The 23,807-nt window shown below is 40.6% G+C and overlaps 1 protein-coding gene across 2 annotated transcripts in view; it reads right to left on the reverse strand.

Annotated features, from left to right (window-relative positions):
- FMN1 (formin 1) overlaps positions 1-23,807 on the reverse strand; it is a 394,550-nt gene that overhangs the window by 141,526 nt on the left and 229,217 nt on the right. For both annotated transcript variants that reach the window (XM_030318570.1, XM_030318571.1), the window contains 3 exons: positions 20,208-20,295; positions 3,960-4,021; positions 1,936-2,024 (listed from right to left, as the gene is read on the reverse strand). In XM_030318570.1, the coding sequence (XP_030174430.1) occupies positions 1,936-2,024; positions 3,960-4,021; positions 20,208-20,295 (239 nt within the window). The remainder of the gene's footprint in view (positions 1-1,935; positions 2,025-3,959; positions 4,022-20,207; positions 20,296-23,807) is intronic.

Below are 23,807 nucleotides of genomic sequence, written 5' to 3' on the forward strand. Positions count from 1 at the left end.
AGTATGAAATTCAAATTTCAGTGTCCATAAACAAAACTCTACTGATGCACAGTCATGCCCATTTGTTTGGTTGCTTTTGCAGTACAACAGGTTTAAGTACTTCCAACAAAGCCTAAAATACTATTTGATTTTTTTTTACATGAAAAGCTTGTGAACTCCAGGCTTAGAGATCATTGCCCAGCGTGGCATGGTTGGCCACTACTCAAATGCTTGATATGCCCTATTGTCCCTGTTAAGAACTGAATGTTTGTGTTCCCCCAAAGCGTATATGTTGAAATCCTAACCCCCAATGTGATGGTATAAGGAGGTAGGGCCTTTAGGAGGTGATTAAGTCAGGAGGGTTGAGACCTTGAGTGAAATCAGTGCCTTTAGGAGAAGAGACATAAGACCTTGCTTCCTTCTTTTTGCTTTCCGCCATGTGAGGATACCAAGAGAAGTTAGCAGTCTACATTCTGAAAGAGGGTTCTCACCAAAACCCAACTGTAATGGTACCTCCATCTCAGACTTCCAATCTCCAGAACTGTGACAAATAAATCTCTGTTGTTTATAAAGTCATCCTTTGGGTTACTTTGTTATAGCAGCCTAGGCTAAGACAGTCTTCAAATACTCCCCATGGACTTGTCGGTGTCTAAACATCCCATTATTAGTCACTTCACATTCAGTCATTAGCACCTTAGTGGGAATTAATCTGTTATATTAGGAAACATGACTTGGGAGTGGGCCACAGGATTGGTCAGGGGCAGGAGTTGGTAGGGAGGGTAGCTCAAGTTGCCAGACCAAAAGGGCAGTAGAACCCCATCTGCAATGATTCACAATATTCCTGGGCTTCATGAAATAACTTGGGAAGGGGCAGGGGTGGCATGGGGAGTGGTTCCTATGCTCCATGTGAGAACAATTCATCTAAGGTTTCCCAAATTATCATGAAGGCTTCTCAATAACCGAATAAACCTAGAAATCATCCACCCAGTCATTTAGAGGTATTTTCCTGGACCTGAATGCCCAGGCAGTCCAAGAGGAGTGGGGCATTCTAGGGGACCCAAGCTCAAGGCACAAAAGTTTCAACACAAGCCAAAGAAACTTAGATGTCTCTAGGGCTCACTTGTTCCCCGAAACCTGATTGCTTAGTTTCTTCTTTGTTTTTTACCACTCACCTCATCTCCAGGCTGAGGGGAGTGGCCTGAACTGGATACCAAGCACTCAAGGGTGGCAATAGGCAAAGGATGCTGCTGTCCACTCTGGACCCATTCCACATCCTCAATCCTGGGCCATGAAAAGCTAGCTGGGGCCCAAGGGCTGCAGAACCCCATGTACTTATCTGTGGTTTGCAGACCTCAAGGGCTTAGCCAAGGCAAGAGCCACTCAGTTACTCATCGGAGGTCTAGGTGTTCAAAGGCTGTGGCATGACAACCCAAATCATAGAGCAAACAACTCTAGATAGTGAACAGAGTGACGAACAAGCACGTACAAAGATGATAAAAAGGTCACATGTAAATTGGGCAGAGCAGGTGGAGAGATTCGGGGGAAAGCTGGCCCATTCAGACTACATTTACCGGACATGACATTTAGGAAAATCCATTTGAATTCTGGGACTCTGACATCATCTTTTTAACTGCATCGGCAGAACCTTAAACGGAGCAATGACTTCTTCCTTCCTCAGTTACCCTTTTGGCCAGAATGTTTAGTCTGGGAGGAATTAACAAGCTGCTAGAACAAGAAAGGGGAATCATGAGGGATAGGGAAAGGGGCTGAGACAAATCCCCTGGATGCTTTTCCGGGCAGTCAGGTCATTCTGCTGCATGTAATAGGTCATGGGGACATGGTGCTACGACTTAGCTCACGGCACAGTCGAGATGCAATTATCCAGAGCTGGGAGGAAGGAGGACAGAGATGCACTTCTCCTTTTGGCCTAACAGAAAAGTGTTCAAACGTCCTTACTGTTCAGGTTTATCCAGCAACTTCAGTTCTTCCTCTTTGGATGTCTCGTAATACTTTCTTATTTTAACCAATTCATCCTCCTGGGCTCTCTGTGTTAAAAGAGAAACCAAACAAAGCACACGCAGAATGAACAATGAGAATCTATCTAAAGCAACGTGTCTCAAAGTGTGGTCTCTGGACCAGCAGCACTAGCATCACCTGTTTCTGGTTAGAAATGCAAATAACTGGCCCTACCCCAGGCACAAGAAGCTGGGGTGGGGGTTGGGGCGGCAAGCCCTCCAGGTGACTCTGATGCATGCTAACATTTGCGAATCGCTGGCTGAAGCAAATGGTCCTAACAAGCGACTGTAGGTGGACACAGAAGTCAGGACATTTGACGGCTGCCTCTGAATCCCCTGTAAGCAGGTATCAGTGAGTGGTCCTTAGTATTTGTTTCCTGACCCTTAGAACAGCTCTCCTAACTTCTGTAGGCTCCTGACGTTTTAATTTCCAGTCTCCACCTTCTCTGTTTGTAGATTCGGTAAACATTCATCTGTACTGCTTATTTTGGCACTTAGCTACAGTTTCTCAATTTATCCAACAATTTCAGTTGCATGCAGCTTTCCTCTACTGTGAGCTAACAAGTACTGCCCATATGCACAGTCCTGAGCTCACAGTAACAACAAAAAGCATCTAGAAGGCACTTGGCTTTTTGGAAAGTCCTTCAGTATCAACTATTGTATCTTCGCTTTTCAGATGATCCTACGTAAGCTCACACTAAGTACTGGATAAACGTCCTGACTCAGAATCTCTCTTTCTCCCATAATACCACGCTGCCCTCCGGGTACTCAACAAATGCACTGCTAGCTCCCAATGGCCTGGTATTTGTGCACCCTCTTGTCTATTAATGAAAGCCTTACTGATGGAATGCGAGAAGGCCCCACTCAGGTGTACTAAATAGCTTCTAATTTTATATGATGTAAAATGTGTAAGGAACTGGCAATCTCACTAGGTTGGATTATTATGCTATGGAAATTTTCTATAAGACACTTAAGGTCCCAGGGGACATAATCAACGAAATGAGTACTTTTTTTGAGCATGGTGACCAAGGCATACTATAGAGCTCCCAGGCAGCTTCCTGGGAAATATCATTACTTCAGTAAAGAGAATCTGGTTCACTCTGTTTTCAAATCCTAACAGAGTCAATGAACCAGAAATGCTAACAATCATGGGAACTCTGATTCTTCCTGTGTCATCTTCTCAGGAAAGCCTGCCAGTGCTGCTGGTTATTCCACATACAGCCCAAATTTAAAGAGCACATATGTGTCTGGTGCTGTTTATTTTCAAGATACATTGCTACTGCTACTTATATTGAATTCTGTTTTAACACTCACAAAAATCAGACAGAGCCCATTATAATCCCCTTCTACTGATGATCAAACAGGCTTAAGGGATTCAACTGATCCAGAGTCACTCAGCAGTCTACTGAGTGGGACCTCAAATGTAAAACTGTCTGACTCTAAATCCAAAGCACACACCCACCATCTTTTTACTACTTCCCACATTCAAGGTCATCAGCTCATTTGGTCTAAAAGTAATCATCCAAGATGGTAACAATATTTCCATTCATTAGAGGAAAACAGTAGTGTGCAGCAACAGTAAGCTGGTAGCTCACCTTCATTCACTCTGACAGCTAGCCACAGGGCTGGGTTCCATGGCACAGAAGGGGTCTTCACCTTGAACCACCCTCTCATGCAGGTGTGCAAAGAGATCTGCTAACCCGATGGCACAGCACGGTCAGAACCTAGTGCTTTTCTCACATCTGCTCTCATTGGAGCTTATGTTTATAGAAACTATGCCTTAATCTCTTCCATGCTATGTCAAAATCCTCTCTGCCCAAGAACATGAATGGCTCAGTGATTTGGGGGCGGGGGGGGGGGGCAGAAGGAGTCACATATGACCATTTTTTTGGACCTAAACATTTTTTTAATTAGTGAAGATATGATAATCTGGAAACTCTGGCTCTGTAGGTCTTTGATACTCACATTTTCATATAAGGCTGCCAGGGTCTCCAGATCAACCACAGAATCATCCACATTGAAAATGGCTGTCAAGTACCCAAAAAGAAAGAGGGAAAAAAGGAAAGTTTAATTAGACTCCCCCACACTAACATGTATTACACGTCTAGCTTCCAGGCAATGGGACACTGCACTTCCTTACACAGTTGTGTCCTGCAGCATGTTCTTGCTCCCCTTCCTCTTGCGCCAGGGGGGCTCCAGTGAAAGAAACCAAAATGGCTCCCATCCCTGGCCTGAGCCTTGGCCCTGCCTGGTTTAATTCCTCAAGTTTTGCGTCCTTTCTGCAGTTTAATTTAGGCTCCACAGGAGAAGTGTTTGTGCTTTAAAACTAAATCAGTTTGTAGGTTTGAAGCACAATTTTAAATCTTTCTTCCCGGCTGGTAATTGAAGAGATTTAGTACCTAATGCACCAGAACTGACTCTTGCCCATTACCAGGAAGAGAGAAAAAAAGACAATGTTGGCAAATTAAATGAATTCAGGCATGTGATTTAGGCACCTTTCCATGGCCACTGCAAACATCTTGTTTGGATTAAAAAGACAAGAAAAAGCAATAATTGCATCAATGGCAAATTAAGATTATGGAAACCTCCCATGAGTTAGTCTAAGGCAAGTTCTCATTCCCATGGTTTTATCAGGATTCTACTTGTTATTCTATATCTTTAAGTCATCTAGCTGTTAACTAATATGCATATGATTTCACCTAGAGAGATTCCTTTCTATATATACTGGGATACGAACATTGAGATTGTAAAGGCTTAATGGATTTGGCAATCAAAGTGTTTGGAATAGGCAGCTCCACATCTTTAAATAATTATTCAAAACTAATAAGGTTTGTTCCCTCAACCCCACCTCCCTTCTCTGACTTTACATTGTGAAATTAACCAGCACGCTAGTAAATTTTCTCCGTGGCAGGCTAATTAATTTTATTAAACCAACCAGTGATATTTAGAATGCCTTAAAATTTTGCTCGTCAACCATTATTCTGTTCATTGGCATTACAGCATGGTTTCTGGAGAAGGTAGAGATCAAGGTAAAGGGCAGGTTCCTTTCAAATTGTTTTGCGTCTTCTATAGCTGAATTGTATGAACCCCCTTATACAATTTTAACAAAGTTAATTAACTGAGCTAAGATCATGTAACTTCACAGAACACCGAGAAATGTACTTAAAATTCCTCCGCAGGCCACCTTCACTCACTTAGGGTTAATCAACGAGCTATTCTTAGATATGGAAGTGTGGGGAAAGGAGAGGTTAACATGCTAGTGACAAAGTCGACTCAGATCCCACTAAGACAAAGGAAAATCACACTTCTAAAAAGGGCAATCTGAAACCACAGAAGAAAAATGTAGTTTGAGGAAAGAATGAAAGAATTTGCCCTCCCAGGATGGTTATTTTGTGTGTGGAGATAATATGAATTTACTAATTTATTAGACCAGGAATTTTTACATGTCTGGTGCTTTAAAAAAAAACAACCAGGAACAATGTCTGATTTATGTAAATTCCAATATTCTCCTACAAAAATCAGCCAACAGGAATGCAATAAGAAAAGGTGAAGTTCTACAATTTATCAGAGAAGTTCACTTCTTAACTAATTCCACATTGTAGTTATTCTATATGAACTGCAAGCTTACATATAACCAAGTGAGCTTAACTAATGAGAATTAGAATGACCCGTGGATTGTTGTTCTGGTGAACAAATACTTGGTCCTTAAAACTTAATCAGTCTGGGTCCCAGACACACAGTTTGATGGGCTGTATGGTCAGCCAATACTGCTCCAGTGTGCTAGGTAACTGAAAGAAAACATCTAGAAAACGGAACTGGAGAACAAGCATGGGCTCTGACAACATTCATTCATTCATTCATTCATTCACCCAGCCCTTGAGTAAATATTTATTGAATGTGTATTAAGTTCTAGAAACTGTTAATGCTATGATTATATAAATCAAAAGTGTGTAGGAGGTTCAAAACACTTGATCTCATGCAATTTATACTCTAGCCTAGGGGACAGAAAATAATTTCAGATAACAATATACTATGAAGAAAGTAGAGAAATAGGCAGCATTGCATTGGATGGTTGATGAGGCTTCTTTGAGGAGGCAACAAATATTTAACTTAAGAGCTGAAGAAGTCAGTTCTGTGAATATTTGGGAGATGAGCATTCTAGGAAGAGATAACTGCAAAAGGAAGTTTCTTTTTCTGATGAAGGAACAAGCTTAAGGTACAGAAAAATACCAAGATGACTATCGTGGAAGGAGCAAAACTTACTATGTGATCCTGGCAGGTTAAAGTATCCGAGCCTCACCAGATCCATAAAATGGGTCTAATACCATGTACTGGAAATATTAAGCAGGGGAGTATGTATGCATGGCATAGCACATAGAGAATGGTATGAACTGAAAATGGTACCAATGAATGATGACTATTGGGATTTTAAATATAGACGTGGTGGGGCAGCTGGGTGACTCAGTTGGTTAAGATCCTGGTTCTTGGTTTCAGCTCATGTCATGATCTTATGGTTCGTGGGTTCAAGCTTCAGGTCAGGCTCTGTGCTGGCAGTGTGGAGCCTATCTGGGATTCTCTCTCTCTCTCCTGTCTCTCAGCCCCTCCCCACCCACGCTCTTGCGCGCTCTCGCTCTCTCTCTCTCTCTCTCAAAAATAAATAAACTTTAGGGGCGCCTGGGTGACTTAGTTGGTTAAGCATCCATCTTTGGCTCAAGTCATGATCTCTCAGTCTGTGAGTTTGAGCCCCATGTCAGGCTCTGCTGACAGCTCAGAGCCTAGAGCCTGCTTCACATTACGTGCCTCCCACTCTCTCTGCCCCTTCCCCGCTCATACTCTCTCTCTCAAAAGTAAACATTAAAAAAAAAATAAACTTTAAAAAATAAAATAAAAAATAAATATACACATGGTTAATGTGTTTTAATGCTTGTTAATGCCTTATCTCCTTTAATATCTGGAAAGAAGTAGAGAAAGAAGACAGCAACTACTGAGTAGTTTGTGTTATAAAGGAAACTTTCCAGAATTCATGAGTGTTCCAGATAGGAGTAGTGCTATTAAAACTTTCTGGTCCTTCAAAACCCTGCTCCAAGCCCAACTTCAGGAAACATTATTAATAGTAAGGGATATGCACAAATAGTTGTCATTACAAAAAATAATGGCTCAAGTGTTTTAAAAGAAATACAAGATACCTTTGGGTCCATTCAGAAAGTCAGCCTCATTGTCATCTCCAATATCCATCTCTCCTATCAATCTACCGTTCATCAAACCACCACCATTATGATTTTTTTAATGTTTATTTATTTTTGAGAGAGAGAGCACAAGCATGAGCAGGGGAGGGACAGAGAAAGAGGGGGACAGAGGATCTGAAGCAGGATCTGTGCTGAGAGCAGTGAGCCTGATGGGGAACTTAAACTCACAAACCATGAGATCATGACCTGAGCCAAAGTCGGACGCTTAACCGACTGAGTCACTCGGGTGCCCTGCCGCCATTGTATTTTTAAAACCATGGGTCTCAACATTTTACTTTGATGCTTACAGTACCTCATATGTATTTCCTTTAAATACTGGGTAAACCCCAAATGTCTTGGCCTGATGTTTAAGCCCATTCCTTTCCCAGCACCAAGCTACACTTCCAATCTTATCCCCTACCATTTCCCCTTCTCCCAGGCTGCCTGTGCTCCAGCCATTTGGGGCGGCATGCCAAGGATTCTTCCCTTCCCATACACCCTCCCCCAAGGCCCAGGGGAAAGGTTTCCTGCCCTGGAAGGAACTCCTTGACCTTCAGATTCCTAAGTCCTCACTCTCTTCCTCTTTCACCTGCATGTGTATTTTACACAGGGGAAGAAAGTCTAATAAAGAGCCTGTATTAACAGCGTGTAGCAGAACAGTTACCCTCCACTGCTGGACTGAGGAAGCCTGTAGTCAGGGATGGTTTCTAAGCATCCCGATAACCCCAGCATCTGGCCTCGCACCTGGTATGTAACAGGGATAAAAGTGGGATACAGGCTACAAGAATACCAATGGGAGTTCTTCTGTTAGGTATCAGGAAATGCTTCCTGATAAGAGAGCATAGGGTCTTTAAAAGAAAACAAATTTTGGAAAAGGACAGGATTTTGGTAGATGAAAATATTGTCTTCTGAGGGGTGTATCTGAATTAGGGTTGTTTGCTCACCCCCACTAGTCCCCGGTAAGAAATCAAGGTTTATTTGGTCAGGTTGCATAATCATGCCTTCATCCACACACTCACTGGAGATACATTACTTGCCTCATTTTCAAGGAAAGAATAAGGAAAATAGCTTTCCCTTCATTCTTCACCTCCAAAAATGCTTTAAACAGCAGTATCACCTTAGGTGAAAAGGTTACGAGCAAAAATTCAATGGTTATATTGCTTCAGGCAGATACCTGAGACACCCATTTATGAATTACCATTAACTGAGCCAAATGCATTCCAAGCAATGACAATCTGTAAATTTACAGCAAGCTCCAGTGAATATCAACTGGAAGGATGTGAGACATTTCACATGGAAGAAACAGATGCAGACAGGCTCATGGAAGATGCAGGCAAGGGCAGGTAGTTCCATTTTGGTTGAAGAGAGTGTTAATTCTAGTCTAGAGCAAGATCTGTAGAATTCTGATGAAGGCCATGATGAAGAGCCTATAAGGCACTCAATACACAGCATGGAGGCACTGAGAAGTTATGAGTGGTGTAGTAAACCTAACAGTTATATTCTACAGGACATGTCAAAATTTGGAAAAACTGGTTTAGAATCTATTCCAGTGAACAAGAAGTAGCAAATACCGTGGATAGAAAGCACAGGACAGAGGAGAAGGACACTACAGAGCACTACCGAGTCGCATAACTAAGTAGCTATGGGACTGAGGACGCTGGAGTGAAAACCACCTGAGGCCCTACATCTACAATTGGAGGAAGGGCTTTGGGCCACCCACAGGAATAGGCAGAAGAGCTTAAGAGCTGTATATGCCTGGGGTGCCTGGCGGCTCATTCGGTTAGGCATCCGACTTTGGCTCATGTCGCGATCTCGCGGTCCATGGGTTCAACCCCTGTGTCAGGCTCTGTGCTGACAGCTCAGAGCCTGGAACCTGCTTTGGATTCCGTGTCTCCCTCTCTCTCTGCCCCTCCCCCACTCATGCTCTGTGTCTCTCTCAAAAATGGATATTTTTTAACGTTAAAAAAAAAAAAGAGCTAGATATGGACCTGGGGGAGAAATGGGGGGAGAGGAAAACTAGTTATGAAGGAAGAATTAGATTAATTTGGGGTAAATGCCAAGTATTCCACTGAGGTTTTCTCTCTTCCATGTAAGGGTCTTAAAAACAAAATAAAATTCAGAGGTGGAAGAAGCACTCTGAAGAGGTATCCTGGTTGAGTCTAGGAGCTTAAGGAAATTATTTCTATCCTTTCTCTACTACAGAGTAGCCAATGAAGGTTAGATTATTGGCCAAAGGTCTAAAAAGTAAGGACATAGGTACTAGGACTCCTAGAAGAGCTGTTTTCGTGCACATGATTCTGCCTCCTATTCACCAGAAACATTTTAAGTTCCTACATAGGGTTGGAATCAATAACTGATCATTCTATTCCACAAATATTGGCACACTGTATTACAGAGTTGATTCTTTTTTTTTAATATTTATTTTTGAGAGAGCAAAAATTGGGGAGGGGCAAAGAGAGGGGGACAGAGGATCCGAAGCAGGCCGTGCTCTGACAGATTGACAGCAGCAAGCCCTATGTGGGGCTTGAACCCATAAACCACAAGATCATGATCCAAGCCAAAGTCGGATGCTCAACCGACTGAGCCACCCAGATGCCCCAAGAGTCTGTTCTTGAAGGCACTTATCATCAAACTTCTAACCATTACATGAGCCCATTAATTAGTTCACTGATGACTACTATACAGAAAGAAATCAGTCATTGATTAAAACATATTTGGAATTGCCTGGGATTACGTAACTCTTTCCATTTTATACTTTAAAAACCACACTCTGTCTTTCTCGCTCTGTAGCGTGCATGTGCGCGCGCGCTCGCTCTCTCTCTCTCTCTCTCTCTCTCTCTCTCACACACACACACACACACACACACACACACACACACACACACACACCTACCTTGTATCTTATAAGCTGGATAAGCAAATACCAGCCTACACAATTCTATAGCATGCCTCAAAGCCCTGATACAGTAATTCCGGGTCATTCTAGCTTTTGTTCCCGTCTGTTTGGGGCTCATTATACCAACAACTCCTGCAAATGGTGTCAGAAAGGTGAAGCGTCAAATCCACAAAGGGGAGACCCCGACAACTCCCTGCTACTGCAATATCAATCATTGCTGGTGGTTTCTACTTTTATCTCCCTCTCTCCTTAGTTATCCCCACTCACACTGTCAGTTCAGTTAGAATATTTCACCTACACCTCACAATATGTCGAAAGGAAATAGACACACGCTGTGAAAAGCTGGTAATTTTATTGGGTTCCTTTACCTTTAAAAATCTGTTACTTGGTCAAGTCTGGTTTCTGGGCCCCTTTTTTGCAGGGAAATTGAGGCAAACATTTTTATGTGGTCCTCTGGTGCCTGCTCTGTACTCCAAGAATTATATACACAAGGATCATTAGAGTAGTGTTTCGCCCATTAAGATATAATAACCGTCAGCAGGGACAAAAAGCAGATCAGTATCACAGATTCAAACTAACAGGCACACATAAAAACTATGTGCCTGCTTCAGGCACATGCACAGGGTCAGGGTCTTACACGATAGGGAAATTCCCTCTCCAGTTTGGAGGCGGCTTTTCACAAGACCAGGGTAAGTAGAAAGAACATGCAGGAATTCTCTCAGCCCTCTAGCCATTTTTAACCCGGAACTCTTTTCTATCCCCGAGTGCAACCATTTCCAAATAAACCAAAAATGACTGTGCTTGCTGTTTGAAGGGCTTCTAATTAGTAAAACACAAGCAGTTACTTAAAGGAGCTGTTCTTTTTGACCGAAGGAACACCTTTGGGCAAGAAACACATGGAAGACTGAGGTAGGAAAGGCACACGCCTCGGTCTGTTAGATTAGCCAAAGTAAATCTGGTCATCCAAGGTGTGGAAGATGCCACAGACAGATAGGGCTGGGGTAGCTTACTAGGATTTGGCAGATGTTGATTTTAAAAATCACCTCTATGCTGCCCAGTTTATGCCTTGTTCTATTTCCTTCAGTAAGTGGTTGACATGAACACCTTGCACAAAGTGGGTGTTTAATAATTGTTTGCAAATTGTTTGCAGATTTATTCTCAGCCCACGAAAACAAAGATTAATAGGATTATTTGGCTCTACTAATAGAAATTATTTTCTTAACAACATTAATTTCCAAATGGCCAGCATAAAACTTAGCTGTTTGGTCCAAATTACTGATATTCCTAGGGCTTAATAAATATTCAACTTGTAAGGGAAAGAGAGTGAAATGGGGACCATATCATAGAAGGCATTGGGTTTTTAAAACTCTCAGCTAACAGACCCCTCAAAACTCCCACAAACCAATTACCCTGACCTCTACCAAAGAAAAGGCAAGGATGTGGGGTCATGGATGAGGCAGGGGTAGAACCCGAGAGCTGAGGAAAGGTCCAGCAGGAACATCTCCCCACAGGCTCACCTCATAATGACAAGGCCGTCATGGAGAGGGAAGACCAAATTCAGGATAAAACTTGGCAAGAGGTGAAAAGGGGGCCGGGCAGATTGAAGTGTGGAGTCGGGGGAAGAGCCTGCCCCCACTGAGAGGTCTGTAACCAGGTCTCTTTGCCATGGTCATAGATCTCCTACAACCTTTTCTCAATATGCCTCACTTTTCCCTACTGCCCACTACGTTCCACCTCTGGCACCAGGCACACCTGGGCAGATATAGGGACGTACAAAGCCTAGCTCTATGTGTCTTTCCAGATGAAATGCTAAAGGCACCAATTACTAAAGCTTAAAATAATCTCTGTCTAGGCAGACCTTACTGCCTAAACAGTTATACTTAATAAATGAACAGCTGCATTTATCGGGAATTTCCTGTGCACCAGGCATTATTCTAAGTGTTTTACCTGTAACTGTGTGAGGTGGGTGCTGCTGCTGGACCTAGTTTTACACATGGTGAAACTAAGGCATGAGGTCAGACAGCTTGATTTCCCAAGCTCAGTTCCATAATCAAATTTACTGGACTAGGATTATACTTCTTTTATCCTTTATAAGTGTTAGGCTATAAATAATCCCTCCACCTAAAATCCTTACCATCTTAAAAAACAAACAAAAAACTCAGTGAGCCAACTCCCCACAACAGTCTACACAAACACTGTGGTCTCTAAATGGCATTACATGCTTTTTTTTACATTAATCAACAGCCTCCCAGTGGGAACCAGATATGCCTCATGCTACAAAAATTCCGTTTGTGTCTTATACACAACCATACACTCACCATTATTTAATAATCACTAATATTTAATACAGTCCTAATATGCTATCACAATATGCATAAGAAAACAGTCTAACTTCAATCTTTGTGAACTATTTGCAGTTATTCAAAATCATCAGTATTGCAAAGTCAGAGCAAAAAATTTCTAAAAACTAGAAATGAGGCATTGAAAAGGCATTGTCTTGAAAGAAAATATAAATATAAAAAGAAAATACAAGCTAGAGTAATATAAAGTCTTATTTTTTTTTTAAAGGTATTAAAATTGCATGCTGGAACAGACTAAAAGGAACAGCAAAGGCACAAAGAATGAAGAAACACAAACAAAACTTGCCTCCAGTCCCATAAAGAGCAAGAACTATCAAGGGCCTATACTTACAGTCTTACCTACATCACCAAATGCCTGCTAATGTGTCATACTAGTTGGTACAGACCTTAATTTGGGCTTTGATGGAAAGAGAAGGCAAGTGTAAATGACATAGTCAGCGGGAGCTGGCTGGGAGGTAGAAGAAAGGACTGTCCCAAAAGGGACACTTGTCTATTGCCAAAACTCAAAATCACTCAGTCTTATAAAGCAAAACTCCCAATTCTCACCTAAGTTCAGGCATGTACTATGCCCGAAGGTGCCCAAGGTACCATTTTATAGGTGTAATTAAAATTGTCCATGGTCCAAACCTCAAAGAAGGACACAGGCGCAGAATTCACAAAACCTCCCCTCCTTCCTCCATTCTATTCTCCGTAGGGCAGTGGAATGAGAAACAGTTTGGGTTAAGCTGCTTCTGTTCTTCCATTAGTTCTGGTTCTTTTAAGCCAAAATTACATTCCGGGCAGATTGGATGGTCTCAGCCAGTTGCCTGAAGGTAAAGTACAAAGAAATGCCACCCTCTGCTTTCAGGACTCAGCTCTGTGAGTGAAGGAATGTACAGTGGTTTAGAAAGGGGTGGGTGGGAACCCTGCTGCTCAGGTGTTTCAGACTCAGAGGAAGAAGAAGGTGGGAAAGGGAAGGGAAGTATTAGGGCTATGGTTTCCATTCACCCAGAGCTCATTTTAAAAATTGAGGTCTTTTAATATTCAGTAAGTTGACTGACCCTGACACCTTCATTCAGTATGTCAGCAGCTCGGGATCACATGTCACCTTTGGTGGGTAAACTCCTTCTTATGTGGCATCCTTACTTGTTCTTTTACTTTCAATATACTGCGGTTTTGGGGGGCCCACTTAAATGAAGTATTCTGATTCTACAATCTGGTTTTAGCTAAACTGGATAAAATAAACAAGTTGGCTTCAGAAGGTTCCTGCAGATGGGGCACCTGGGCGGCTTAGTTGGTTAAGGGTCCGACTTTGGCTCCAGGTCATGATCTCACAGTTCGTGAGTTCGAGCCCTGCATCAGGCTTTTAGCTGACAGCTCAGGGCCTGGAGCCTGCTTCACATTCTGTGTCTCCCCCTCTTTCTGCCCCTTCCCTGCTCACACTCTGTCTCCGTCTCTCAAAAAAGAATAAATGTTAAAAAAAAAAAGTTAAGAAAAGAAGGTTCCTGCAGAGAAACCCCCCAAAATAATCCATCAACAATAAGAAAATGGCAGAGCAGACACTCTGACTGCCAGTACAAGTTCTCCACCAGTCATGCAATGAGTTAAAAGCAAGGAGAGTTGAATCAGATTTGCCAAGACACTGACCCCGATATATTATAAGAGAATTTATCAAGGGACTATTTGAAGCATGGGTTTAAATACACTATTGTTAATAATGAGTCCATCCCTGTTTTTATACTGAGCCTTGAGATATTAGCCAATGAGAACCCAAAGCCAGAGAAATTAGCAAGCCATTTAAAAATAATATGAATATCACCTTAATTCACATTTTGGCATTTGTTTTATAATGTGGGTATTAGTTCTGTCACACATTTATATGAGATACATGTTTTAGAAAACAGAGCTTAAGAAGTGTGTTCTGAAACTTTTTACTGGTAGAGTGCACAATAAAAAATTTGGAGACCACCTGCTTTCAGTAAAGGGTCTTCCAGGCTAGAATTAGAATGTTCCTCAGGAAAATCCTAGGCAATTCGTGGTGAATTTCAGATGCCTGGTAAAATTATGTTTTAGACACCTGGCATAAACATGGACAGAGATTTCTAGAAATTAATAGGTAAAAGGGAGCAAAGTCCAGTGGGCATTCTCAGATCTGGGTCTTAGATTCTGGGCATGTAACTAACTGGCATCCTCCCACATTTTGATTTGAGATTCGTAAACAGAAAGATAGTCTTTGATGCAACTGAATTCCCAAACTGAGATTCTGGACTGGTAAGAACTGAACAATGTTTTATTTTGATGTTAGATTAAATATTATAAATATAAATTGTGAGTGTACGGGAAATTCCAAATGAATGCCAAGAGGTTTCTGGCACCTAGTGTGTTGCAAGGCATACAGAGGTTTATGTCAAGAACAGTCAACAGCAATTTTCCATCTCCCCTGGGAAAAGAATGAGAGGAAATCACTAACGTGGAATGAAAACACTAATTTGCAATCATGTAGGCAGTCACTGCGTCCAAGGATGCCAAAATGCTTCTAAACACAAGTCATCCAGTTTAGCAGATGGAAAGCCAGCAAGAAGTAAATCACTTATTCAGAGTCTCTCCTGGACCAAATACAAGTGCTGTGGGTATTATGGTCAGTCTCCTGAAGCCATTCTTCCCCCACAACCAAGGTCCTGCCTTTAGTCATGCAGTGCTTTAAACTTCAGTCAGTTTAGAGACCCAGCTTTCTCCAAGCTGTACAATACCATCTTGGGTAGAGAGAAAGCGATAAAGGTGGTTACCTTTTTGGAGACATCGTATCTCCAACATAGCCCTATCTACTTAGCATCAGACTAGACTTTTCAGACGCTAGGTGAATACAATAGCTTCAATGTCTCCAGTCATTTCGGCCTCAGATCATCTAAAACCGAATTGATCTTTTTGCTTCTACTTATACTTTTTCTTCTGTATTTCCAGTTTATGTTTTGGTACTTATATACATTCCTGTTGAAGCCAGAAATCCAATGTACATATACGACTTCTCTGTCACAAATTGCCTCTGATGTGGCTAAATGAAGCAATTCTCTCTGCAAATAGCCCTTGTATGTGCTCTCCATACATTTCTATAGATAACCCCTTAGTTCTGGCCTTCACCATTTATTATCTCAATCATCACAATCCTTTTCCAACAGATTTTTAAATTTTTTTAATGTTTATTTATTTTTGAGAGAGTGTGAGCAGTAGAGGGGCGGAGAGAGCAGGAGACACAGAATCTAAAGCAGGCTCCAGGCTCTGAGCTGTCAGCACAGAGGCCGACGTGGAGGTTGAACTCACAACCTATGAGATCATGACCTGAGCCCAAGTCAGATGCTCAACCGACTGAGCCACCCAGAAGCCCCACAATCCCTTTCTAGCAGATTTATCCACCTTCAGGATGATTTCTATTTACCCATTCAGTAGATACTGGATGGATGATCATCATTCAGGTGCCAGGCACATTTGCAAGGTGCTAGGGACACATCACTGAGCAATCTCCATCTCAGAACTTACACTCTGATGGTAGATGTAGATGAAAACATCAGTAAATGAACAAATGAAGTCATGAGAGCTGTGTAGAACATACGAGAATTAACTTAGGGTAGCTTCAATTGAAGGGAGGGTCTCTGAGGGAGATTCTATATGCCAAAACCTAGCAAAGGAAAGAAGCTAGCTATGGTGGGGCAGAAAAGCATTTCAAACATAGGGAATGTGCCATGTGGCTCACTCAAAAAGTGCTATGCCTTCAAAGACACAGAAGAAGAAAAGAACTTGGCCATTTTAAGCAATCAAAGAGTTCTGTTGTGGTTAGCGTGCAGTGAGGCGGGGAACAAGAACAGCCAAGGAAAGTAAGAGGGACCAGCTGAGGCCACAGCACGCAAGGCCTTGCAAGCCCATCTCCCACAGCCTGAGAGGTGGTTCTGTATTCAAAATTAGATCACGGGACTGAAACTCTTAAATTCTGTCTCCCTGTTACTGATGAGATAATATCTCAATTTTGCATGATGATATGACGATATTCAGGGCTCCTCCTGTTCTGGACGCTGCTTGCCTTTCTAGCCCCAAGGCCTGAAACAACCCGCATTCACATGGGATCCATAGATTCCAGCAGGACCTCCTCCTCGCATGCCTTCTTTCCTTAGTTGGAAAAGCTTCTCTGTGTGATGACCACTGTTCTGTCCACTAAGGCTCGAGTTTTACAGGAGTCCAGATGCTATGCTGTTATTTCGTAAGCAGCTCTATTGTCCACTTGGGCTGCTATGCACATCTCTCCCACCATCCTGTGCACTCCTGAGAATGTTCGAGACTGGATCTTGTGTTCTGTGGCTGTCATGGTACCTGATACAAAACTGGCATTCAACTTGTCAGGATGAGCACTGGGTGTTGTATGGAAGCCAATTTGACAATAAATTATATTAAACAGCAACAACAACAACAACAACAACTGGTATTCAATCCATGTTTACTGAGGGAGGGGAGGCAGGAAGGCAGGAAGGTAGGAAGGCAGGAAGGTAGGAAGGTAGGAAGGAAGGAAGTTTTTGCCCAAATGCACCAAAATGAATATATGACATTCTGATTCCATCTATTCTAAGGTTTGGTCTATTTTTCTTAATTAAATTAAAATTTTAAATATTGAATGACTTTATATGTGCTACATTAGCCCAATGAGTTGTAAACAAAGCTTTATTATCAGAGAAATTCTTAGAAAAGAAAAACAACATGACATAAAGGAGCAAACTTGCTATCTCTAAGACCTGGAGGTACAGAGCCTCAAAATCCCACTTCTTGAATACGTATCAAAGGCAGTGTCTACTGGACAACAGAGAAGGAACCACCCTTACAAATAAGGAAGACAAGGTTGTTTTTTAAGACTTGAACCAGGAAATACTGGATTATCCATCTATGGGAGGTAATTGTGAATGGATGTACCTAAACCATTATCAAGGTGACCAACCTGTGATCCCAGTTAGGGGAGAAAGAGCATAAACAAAGATACAATGCCAAGGAGAGGCAAGTGATAAGGAGGTAACAATGATCAGAGGTGAGAAACATTTTCATCATGACAAAGGAAAAGTCTTTTCTCTAAGTGTATCCTCTCACTTTTTGGTTTATACATCAGCATCTTGTGAGTTTGGAAAATGCGAGTTAGTGCATCTGTCTTTGTGCACTGACAAAGATGAATATATGACCAAAGGCTGAAGGATGGCCTCTTAATTGTGGTCATTTCACCAGGGCTGATGTGCTGTGCGACCTTGCCTGGCTGCCAGCTGGCCAGCCCCAATCAGATCTCACTGCAGCCCCTCTCACATTAAAACACGCATTGTGGGCCAACATCAGCACAGGGAGTCCTTTCATCAGGATGACAACACAAGGCCAAGTGCATTCCATTCACGACCAGACACAGACTCAGAATGAAATGTAACTGACACAGCTCGGGCTCCTAAGTGACCTTCAGATGCCAGTGTCAGTCAAATGGTTCTAAAGAAAAATTAAGCTCGGGTTATGTTCATCTGGAATGCATTACTAAATGAAGACATGGAATAGAGGTGATTTTTTTTTTTTTTAAGAACTTAGGAGCCAACTCTGTGGTGGGGAATGGAGGTGCTTGAAAAAGGAGAAAGGACTAAAATGGTGCCCACAAGTGCTAGAAATCTATGATGCTACAAGTGACATTTCTAACACTAACATGTAAGTTTGCTAGTGCTTCAGGTAAGCATGTTCTCACCTAGAGTAGAATACTGGAAAAGGTATGGGTGAACTCATCTCTTATCTAACTCACAAGGAGCGTTCACTCCAACAAGGCTGAGGTGCCATGGAAAGAAGGTTTATAGTCCGGAGTTGGTAAATGGAACACCACATGGCTGGAATGACTCTCATCATACGGCCATCTGATATACCACAGCAGGATGTGCCTAAAAAGAACTGAATAAAGTCTAAGGTGCTGCCGCCATTGTGAAGATTCATATCCACAGCACCACACATCATCATGATGAAACCAAGCAAACTTAGGAAGAATACTGTTGTTGAGGATAAGACTCGGCCGCTAGATCTGGAGAATTCCTTTCCAAATTCAGACTACATAAAAAACTCAGTCTCTATGACAAACGGCTATAAACTTTCCTGCTGATTTATCTGTTCCACTTTTTCACTAGCATGACAGTTTCCTGGTTTGAAATGAAACTCAATTCTTCTAGAAGATCTAACCCCTAAAATCACTAAAGAATCCCTTTCTAATGGTGATGGTGGACCCCTTTAGCTACCCCTGTCCAGATTCAAATCCACTCCTGCAACATTTTCTGAGGTTTAATATTTACACTTATGTATTTATTTCTACTTAATTAAGCTTAAATATTACAAACAGTTCATTTGAATACTATGACTATCATCCAATTCAGAATATTTTTAGCTTTATGTAGAATTTTTAATGTTTGCAATAAAGCAAAACTCCTTTGAGAGGAGAACTCTTGTGTATATTTTGAGTGTCTTTTGGTTCGGGACCTCTGGGAGCCTTCTGTGGTGCACCAGAGTGAAACAAACGTGAGGCAACAAAGACTGAAACCTGAAGGACAATGTGGTTTGAAATTGCCTCCACTGCTAAACCCATGCTAAATTCTACTGAAACCATCTATGAGAGATTACTATTCAGAAAATATTATCAATGACATGTCAAAATAAAGATTACATATAAATGATTACTGAGAAAGGGGAGTGTTGTTTACATGAAAACACAGATTTCAAAAAGGTAAGATGGGTTTTGGTCTACTTTTCTAAAGACGAAGAAAAATAGATGGAAGTAATATTTCCTCTTTTTAAAGGTCATATTTTAAATTATGCCAAAGATAACTAAGTTGAAATAATACCATTTGAAAAAAAAGAAGGGATTAAAAAACAATGACATAGCCAAGTGCATGAAAAGTGTTCCTCCACAGAAGTATTCCAGCTAATGAAGAATTGATGGAGTTAGCGTTATAATTATTTTGCACTTCTAATGAAATCATGAATCCACTAACAACATAAACAAATAGATATTATGTATTTCTTGATATAATATACAAGAGCACTCATGAAGTGAGTGTCACCCTACTCAGATGAAGTCTCTAGATCAAACTAACAATTTACAGGAACCACATGGGTACAGAAAAATATAATAAATGAGAACACAGCAATGCAATCAGAACATCTAAAATGTGGGAAAGTCCACAGGACAAATGACCTGATTTCTTAAAAAATAATAATAATAATAATTACAAAGGAAAAAAAGAAATACGATGGAGTGCAGAAACTTCTAGATTAAAAGAAAACTGAGGGACACAGCAAAGGCAATGCACGAAATTTGTCTGGGTCCTCAAACTAATTGTAAACAAATGGATGAATTAGCATGTATACAATCAGGGAAATTAGAATTACATATATGATAATACTGAGAAATTATCATAAATATTTTTAAATGCACGATAATGGCACTAGAATTATGCTTGAAAAAGCATCTCTTAACTTTTATCAGTGTTCTGACATTTTTAACAGATGAATTGTAAATGGTGGGATGACTTTACAAGAGTCCAGCTGATGAGAGAGGGTACTTCAGATGAAACAGGAATGAACTGGTAGTTTTGTAGCTACTGAGTACATGGGATTTATTATATGGCATTCTAATAATTTATACATTTAAAACTTTTCACAATAAAATGTTGAAAAATTTTAAAGTTGGAAAAAAGCAACAGAGAAGACTTACCCTGCTGGATATCCTTCATTTCTAAATGCAAACTAGATATCAAGATTCCCACAGTTTGAGATCGCTTTCCATCCAATAACTTGATGATCTGGAATTTAAAAACAAAGTTAATACACACTCAGATAACTGTACAATCTTTCAGAAGCATACCAAAAACATTAAGATTTTTAGATACTTTGATGAATTAAACTGATGCTACACTCTATTTTAATAAGATTTTAAAACTAAAGTGACTTATCCGCAACTGTAGATTTTTAAAAAAATATTTATTTATTTTGAGAGCGAGAGAGCACATGTGTGGAAGTGGGGGAGAGGCAGAGAAAGAGGGAGAAGGAAGGAGAATCCCAAGTAAGCTCCTCACTGTCAGCGCGGAGGCTGAGACCTCAAAAATTGTGAGATCATGACCTGAGCCTAAATCAAGAGTGGGTACACAGGTGCCCCTAACTATAGCTATTTTAGAAAATAAAGGAAAAACACCACCCCAAACTCTGCTAGTCTAACATAAGTGCTAAAATCTTTATGATATTATACTCAGATCTTTTTATTCAAACACTTAATTAACTAAACTGTTATTGCAATATATGTGTAATTTTATATCCAGCTTTTCTACTTATCATTGGCATATTTCCACATTGCAACTTCCTAGGTCACTTCAATAGCCTTTAATCTTCTTGGCTGTGTCATCTGCTTAGTGGTTTAGAGGGAAGATCAGTGGGATTTCAGTGGGAAGATCAGCTGGTTAGCTGTTTAAAAGTGATAATGGCCTTGGAAAAGTGACTTACCCTCTAGGAGGAGTTTAATTTCTTCCTCAGGGATAGGGCTTGACTACATTTTTTTTTTATATTGATTCTAAAACTTGCATAATATCTGTAAAACACCTCATATAATATATTCTTAACATAGATTTAAATAAAATTTCCTCTTCTTGTGCTATTTTTAATATAAACAATGTAATACTTTTTTTTTTTAGAATCACTTTATTTTTATTTTTTTACACTTTTATAAATGCTTTATGTTCATTATTTAATTCTCCCTGCATTGTACTAATTTACATACTATTCCTACATTTTTACTTTTTATTTTTTCAATATATGAAATTTATTAACAATGTAATACTTTGTACATTAAGCCTTAATTTTAAATTGCTTAAAATTGCTTTTTAATAATATATATCAAAACTTTACACTCTTTTTATAAACTCCAAACACCTCACTGCCAATTCTGAAGAGAGAGCTCTTCATAGTTTTGTCTTCTTTAAAACTAGTCAGCCAAATCAGTTCCTTCTAACATATCACACAGTCACGACTAAGGGGGCGGGGGGGGGGGGGGGGGGCAGGAGATCTTTTCTCTCATGTGACACAGCTACAAAAACCAACAGAAAATGCACACCAAACATCACCAAATCATAAGCTTTATTTTTTAATGCACTTTGTTGGACCAAATACAAATTAAATGAAACAGCTGTGTTTCCCCTCCCACTTAGGTACTTATAAATTTACCAAAATATAATGAAGACACAGACAGCAACAAGCACCTGCATTTATATTGGCCCTGGACCGACTGAGTTACCTGCTGGTTGAGCAATAAGGAACAAAAGGAGTTTGTTCCAAGATTGTCTAATTACCGATTTATCAGTTGATCCTCAATCAATTATTGCCAAACCTCATATTTCCTCTCCCTTCTCAGAATGGCTACTTTTATGTAACTATTAGACCTAAAATATAGTAAATACCAAGATTTTATCCGAATAAAAGGAAATTTGATTTTTCAGTCCAATGTGTTTAATAATTTCAATAGTCTTAGAGAAAGATTCCTGGGAGATACAGAATTTCAAGAGTTTTTAAAGGAATTAGGAAGGTAGGTACTTGGTCTTTTTATTTTTTTTATATACAAAAACAAAAGAGATTATATCTAATCAAATATTTTCTTTTTTTAAAAACTTTTTTAATGTTTATTTTTTTTCTAAATATCTATTCATTTTTGAGAGAGAGAGAGAGAGAGAGCGCGCAAAATCAAGGGAGGAGCAGAGAAAGAATGAGACACAGAATCCGAAGCAGGCTCCAGGCTCCAAGCTGTCAGCACAGAGCCTGATGCGGGGCTCTAACTCAGAAACAGCAAGATCACGACCTGAGCCAGTCGGAGGCTTAACCAACTGAGCCATCCAGGTGCCCCATGTTTATTTATTCTTGACAGAGAGAAAGAGCACATGTTGGGGATGGGCATAAAGAGAGGAGGAAGACAAAGAACCCAAAGCAGGCTGCAGGCTTTGAGCTATCAGCATAGAGCCCTACACAGGGCTTGAAGTCACGAGCCATGAGATCATGACCTGAGCTGAAGTCAGACGCTTAACCGACTGAGCCACCCAGGCGCCCCTCAAATATTTTGTTTAAAAAAGCAATTTCGGGGCTCCTGGGTGGCTCAGTCCATTGAGCGGCCGGCTTTGGCTCAGGTCATGATCTCGCGGTCCATGGGTTCGAGCCCTGCGTCAGGCTCTGTGCTGACAGCTCAGAGCCTGGAGCCTGTTTCGGACTCTGTGTCTCCCCCTCTCTGACCCTCCCCTGTTCATGCTCTGTCTCTCTCTGCCTCAAAAATGAATAAACGTTAAAAAAAATTTTTTTTAAAGCAATTTCTGGCTTTTTCTTAGGTTGAGAACACAAATTTAACGTGAAATGATTTGTGGGCACCTAGGTGGCTCACTCAGTCGGTTGAGCAATCAACTCTTGATTTCGGCTCAGATCATGAACCCAGAGTCGTAGAATTGAGCCCCATGTCAGGCTCTGTGCTGAACCTGAAGCCTGCTTGGGATTTTCTCTCTCTCTCTCTCTCTCTCTGCCCCTTTTCCCTGCACATACTCTCTCTCTCTCCCCCTATCTCTCTCTCTACATATATATACACACACACACACGAATATATATTCTGTGAATATTCTGTGAATATTCTATGTGCCTGGCACTGCTTTGGACCCTGAGGATATGGAGGTGCTTGAGACAGATCAAGTCCTTGCCCTTATGAAGTCTAGAGTTTAGTTATCTAAAAAAAAAAAATCACTTCGGCTTTGTTTTTCTTTCTCAAGACTGCATTGGCTATTTGAGGTCTTTTGTGGTTCTATACACACATTTTAGGATTATTTTTTCTATTTCTGTGAAAAACGACATTGAAATTTTGATAGGGATTGCACTGAATCTGTAGATTGCTTTGGGTAGTACAGACATTTTGACAATATTAATTCTTCTAATCCATAAGCACAGAATATCTTTACATTCATTTGTGCCTTTAGTTTCTTTCATCAGTGTCTTACACTTTGCAGTGTATTGGTCTGTCACCTCCTTGGTTAAATTTATTCCTATATATTTTATTATTTTTGATATAATTATAAATGGGATTATTTTCTTAATTTCTCTGATTGCTCACTGCTAGTATATAGAAATGCAACAGATTTTTGTGTATTTATTTTATACCCTGAGACTTTACTGAATTCATTTATTAGTTCTAACAGTTTTGGGTGGAGTCTTTAGGGTTTTCTATATATAAAATCACATTATTTGCAAATAGTTACAGTCTTACCTCCTCCTTTCCTTTCTAGTTGCTTTTTATTTCTTT

The sequence above is a fragment of the Lynx canadensis genome, chromosome B3, assembly GCF_007474595.2.
Source record: "Lynx canadensis isolate LIC74 chromosome B3, mLynCan4.pri.v2, whole genome shotgun sequence".
Taxonomy (NCBI): domain Eukaryota; kingdom Metazoa; phylum Chordata; class Mammalia; order Carnivora; family Felidae; genus Lynx; species Lynx canadensis.